We start from the raw sequence: 4,660 nt of genomic DNA, 5'->3' as shown, positions 1-4,660 counted from the left end.
CAGAGTTTACCTAAGGGTTTAGGGTTTACCCAAGGGTTTAGGGTTTACCCAAGGGTTTAGGGTTTAGTGATTAGGATTTAGGGTTTAGTGTTAGTAAAATTTAGTTTTTAATGTATGATTTAGGGTTTAAGATTTTCCAACGGTTTAGAGTTTATCTAAAATTTAAGGTTTAACGTTTAGGGTTTAGGGTTTAGGATTTAGGGTATAGGGTTTAGTATTTTGCTGAATATTTAACAATATTAATTAATTTATTTTTTGTAGCTATTTTTATGTATTTTTATTATTTTATTTTAAAAATATAATCTAATTTGGATATTCAATTTTATTTCCTTTTTTAAAAGATATCAAATATCAAATACTCAAACACTATTTGTTGGTGAACCAACCCTAGGAGGTGAACCCAAGAATTTCTCGCATTATATATGTATATATGAATTATTATACGAGCCATTATACCCTTTAATCGACGGTACATATTCCCACTTCATAGGCTTCACATCCTTATCTTTGCATATCTACCATTAGATATTAGTGAGTTATCTTAACTAATACAATCACATTACAAAGTTATAAAATAACAACTACCAAAACCCGGACAATACCTGGAGTCCCATTACACTATCGGTCGCTAAGTTGGTCATCATTCCGTAATCAGAATGTGCTCCAGATGCATATATTCCTTTCGAGGGGTCAGAGTTTCCTAAATGGACAATGGGAGGGGTGAGTATGCCATTGACATACAAAGCTTATGCAATTAAGAAACTATATATCACCTTCATAATGAAGCAACCGCATTACTGCATTATGATTTCCAAGAATATTTGGTTTATCAAAGTAATTCACATCCAAATCAAGCGCCAACTCCATTATACTCGCAATTGCCTTACAAACTCTCCTGAGCATGCATATGCTCATTATAAGTACAGTGAAACCTCTATAAATTAATAATGTTGGGACTACACCAAAACTATAATTTTTTTATTAATTTATAGAGATATTAATTTGTCGATATACTAGTTGAACCAAAAACTCAATTTGGGACTATAAAATTATATTATTTTATAGAGATTTTTAGTGTATATCAATTTATAGAGTATTAATTTAAAGAGGTTATAGTGTATATAGTTTGGAAAATTTGTTTATAAGTAAGAAACATTTACGAGACCTTCTATAGCAGGAAACAGAGAATAAAATCACATTTATTTAGCATCAATTGATTAAAGATGATGAATATCTAAATTTAAAACATGATAGGGGGTGTTCACCATTCTAATTCCTGTCAAAATTATGGAGTTTGTACTAAAATAATTAACAACTCGTGAAAAGAAACTAAACATAAAAATGCATATCAAATTTGAAAATAAATAAATTATGATTGGAACGCTGCTACGAAATAAACAACAAATAAATAGCAGATTAACAATTATTTTTTACGATTTTTCTTAATTTTGTCTTATATATTGTCAACTAAATTGTCTACATATTTATTTTGATTATTCCTATTTAAATATTTCCTATCCTTTTTTATATGATGACGAATTGATTTCACACCTACATTTTAACAATAAAGATTTAATCCTTTTATAAATTATATTTAAATATATTTTATTTTTAATTGATATAGAACAAATTATTTCCTTTTTATTTTATTTAAATGAAAACTTATACACCCTTCAAACCATAATCGGTTGACTAATTTATTTTTATCATTTTAAATACCAGCTTTGATACACCACACATTTCTTTTTATATTTACTATTTATATCAATGATTTATAATTATTTTCATTGAGTAATGATAAAAATTTGTTTTTATGATTAGTAATTGATAGTATAATTTAGTTAATTTGATAGAAGAATGAAGTAAGTACTTATTTATTTTTGTCAGTTATTTAATATATATGAGTAATTATTAATTACCATTTTATTATTTTTTAATCTAAAAAGTAACTAGTGAAAATAGATGCATTATTTTAAATGTATTTGACAAAACAAAAAACATTACTCTGTAACAGAATGAATAGTGAGATTGATTGAGATTTACAAAGAAACATACAAGGTTGTTATGTAACTGTTTGTCAGTCATAAAATTCTGTAAAGTAAATGGATTTCTTTCTACTTTTGTTTTGGTTAAGAAAGAGAGGTGTCACGTTCACCGGACAATAACCGATATTTTTATATCATTGGAAAAAATGCTTAAGAAACATCTACCAAAAACATTAGAATTCGTTATTGAAACTTCTAAAGAAAAACTTAAGCCTTACAATGCTTCTTGATAAAATGTCTCCATGGTCGCCCGCCAGCCAGGCAAAACATCTACCAAAAACATTAGAATTCGTTCAAAGAAACAACAATAAATTTATGAAGCAATAATTAATACGGCAAAATTCAACAAACCGGGATCAGGCCAAATGTTGGGGCTATAGAACGGGTTATCGCGAGAATCATCTTTGGGACATAAGACTCCAATGGAAAAGCCCTCTTTGTAATCCCCTAAAAACCCATGATGTTACAACAAGAATGAGATACATCAACAAGATTTTTTTTTACTAAGCAAATGAAAGCTGGTTACACAACGAACCCCGAACTTGATTGTCAGGATCTAAGAGTTGATCATGGAGCGGTGCATAGCCTCGATACTTTTCGTTTCTTAATAGTTTCATCTTCTCTTCTAAAGGAAGAGCAAATATTTTTTTGCTCTGCTTGAAAACCTCGTCCTTCAACTCCTCGCTTATACCGTGATTTATAACATAGAAAAACCCACAGTCTAGACATGCCTGGAACAAATATCAACCACAACGTATCAATGTTTTTTCAGAAGTTATAATGATCACATTGTAGTCATAATTGAGACAACAAAAAAAAAACACAAATGGGACATGCCTGTTTAAGTGAAACAGCTAATTGACGAAGATCAGAGTTTGCGAGATCTATGCAATGAAGGGACGAAACTTTGATGATCGAAGCTTCTTCTTGAGTTTTACTCTCCATCTGTTTTCAATCTCTGTTGACCTTTTGTTGATATGGAAAATGACTTGTCACTTTGCACATTTATAATTATTTTTTACCAAGCACATTTTATAATTTCAATAAGAAGTTTATCTTTAGAAGATAGCCAACTAATAGACTTGTTTTTAAGGTACATCTTCTGAGGATAGCCAACTAATAGACTTGTTTTCAAGTTACATGTTCTGAAGATAGCCAACTTTTTTTTTTGTCATCAATTTATACAGACTCATATAGATTCTGTAAACCAAACCAGAAGATATTGATCCATGTGAACGACGAAAAACGGTTGTTTCTTGACATTGGGTGCTAGGCTATCCCCCTTTGAATTTTGCGTTCTTGGTACATGGACAGTATCTGATTGGAGAAAATTTTCTTTCAGGACTTTAATATCTTCCAAATAACTTACAAAAGTTGGCCAATTAATATACTTATTTTTAAGTTACGAAATAATTTTAGAAAATATGCCGTGTGTTTTGATCTGTTTAATTTTTATTGACATTTTCTAACGTTTATTTCTCGTAGATACATATTTTTTCTTTAAAACGGTAGATGTTGTTAATTGGACGTCACGCTGGCTGGCATCACATGTAAGTCTCATTGGCACTCCAAATTTTAATAAATACATTTAGGAAAGTTTGAATTTAAAGTTTATTAAAAAAAAAATAATGAGGGGCTTGATGTGATTCTAAGAGTTGGTTATTTTTTATACTAGGGATCGTTACCGCGTATTGGCGCAGAGCTTTTGCATTTTAATCTATTTTTATCTCTTGCTTACTAATCTAGCATTCATTTTTTCAATATAAAAAGTCCCTCGGCTTATATTTACTACTGATCGTTATCCGCGCCTTTTTGCATTTTAATCTCTTTTTGCCTCTTTCTTACTAATCTAGCATTCAGTTTTTCAATGCATTTTATCTTCACTCCCTTCTCTTGTCTTTTTTACATTTGTTTTCACGTTCTGTCGTTTGATTTGCCTTAGTTTTGGCTTGTGCAATAACTTAACCCTGCTCATTCTTCTTTCATTCTTTATTGATTGATATTTTTATCTCGCTTACCTCTCTGTTGCCACTAATTTGCTCGAATCATTTTCATCACCTGCTTCGTATTCTTTTCATATTCATTAACTATTGTCTTCAATCTCTTTAGATCCTAAAAATCCTACATGTTCTTTTGTTTATTAAATCACATATTAAATATTGTTGAAACTGTTTATTTATTCTAATAAATCCTTACGACTATAACTAAGATGATATGGATAAAAGACTGATTATAATTTAGTTGAAATTAAAGTCTAAAGTATAAGTTATTAAACTTGCAATCCTTCTTTTTGTCATCCAAGATAGCTTTAGTCAAATCAATTATATTGATTTAGAAAACTCATAAGCTATTTCAATCCCAAACAACCAAAAAACAGACGCATTTGTTATTGATGTTGCGGTGAGTTTCCTTTACTATAAACATAATTGCTTGTCACAACTGTTAATAAACCCAAATGTGTTTACAAAAGCTACCCATATAAGAGTTTCATACTCATTTCTCTTTCTCTAGTCATCTCCTATGTTAGTAGCTATCATAATACAATCTTCAAACAAATGACATATCTTTTGGTTCCATATAGAATATGCAAAAAGACTGTTTTCTGCAGACTCCAT

The 4,660-nt window shown here is 29.7% G+C and overlaps 1 protein-coding gene across 1 annotated transcript in view; it reads right to left on the bottom strand.

Annotated features, from left to right (window-relative positions):
- The window catches only part of LOC106320223 (1-aminocyclopropane-1-carboxylate oxidase-like), a 4,003-nt gene extending 1,253 nt beyond the window's left edge, over window positions 1–2,750 (bottom strand). The window contains exons 1-6 of the mRNA XM_013758591.1: window positions 2,581–2,750; window positions 2,397–2,492; window positions 2,264–2,315; window positions 774–895; window positions 603–700; window positions 457–515 (exon numbers count right to left, since the gene is read on the bottom strand). Of these exons, the coding sequence (XP_013614045.1) occupies window positions 457–515; window positions 603–700; window positions 774–895; window positions 2,264–2,315; window positions 2,397–2,492; window positions 2,581–2,662 (509 nt within the window). The 5' untranslated portion in view covers window positions 2,663–2,750. The remainder of the gene's footprint in view (window positions 1–456; window positions 516–602; window positions 701–773; window positions 896–2,263; window positions 2,316–2,396; window positions 2,493–2,580) is intronic.
- Between the last annotated feature and the right edge of the window lie 1,910 nt (window positions 2,751–4,660).

Source organism: Brassica oleracea, unplaced genomic scaffold (assembly GCF_000695525.1).
Source record: "Brassica oleracea var. oleracea cultivar TO1000 unplaced genomic scaffold, BOL UnpScaffold00852, whole genome shotgun sequence".
Taxonomy (NCBI): Eukaryota; Viridiplantae; Streptophyta; class Magnoliopsida; order Brassicales; family Brassicaceae; genus Brassica; species Brassica oleracea.
Note: the sequence above shows the minus strand (reverse complement) of the source record. Positions and strands in the feature narration are given on the sequence as shown.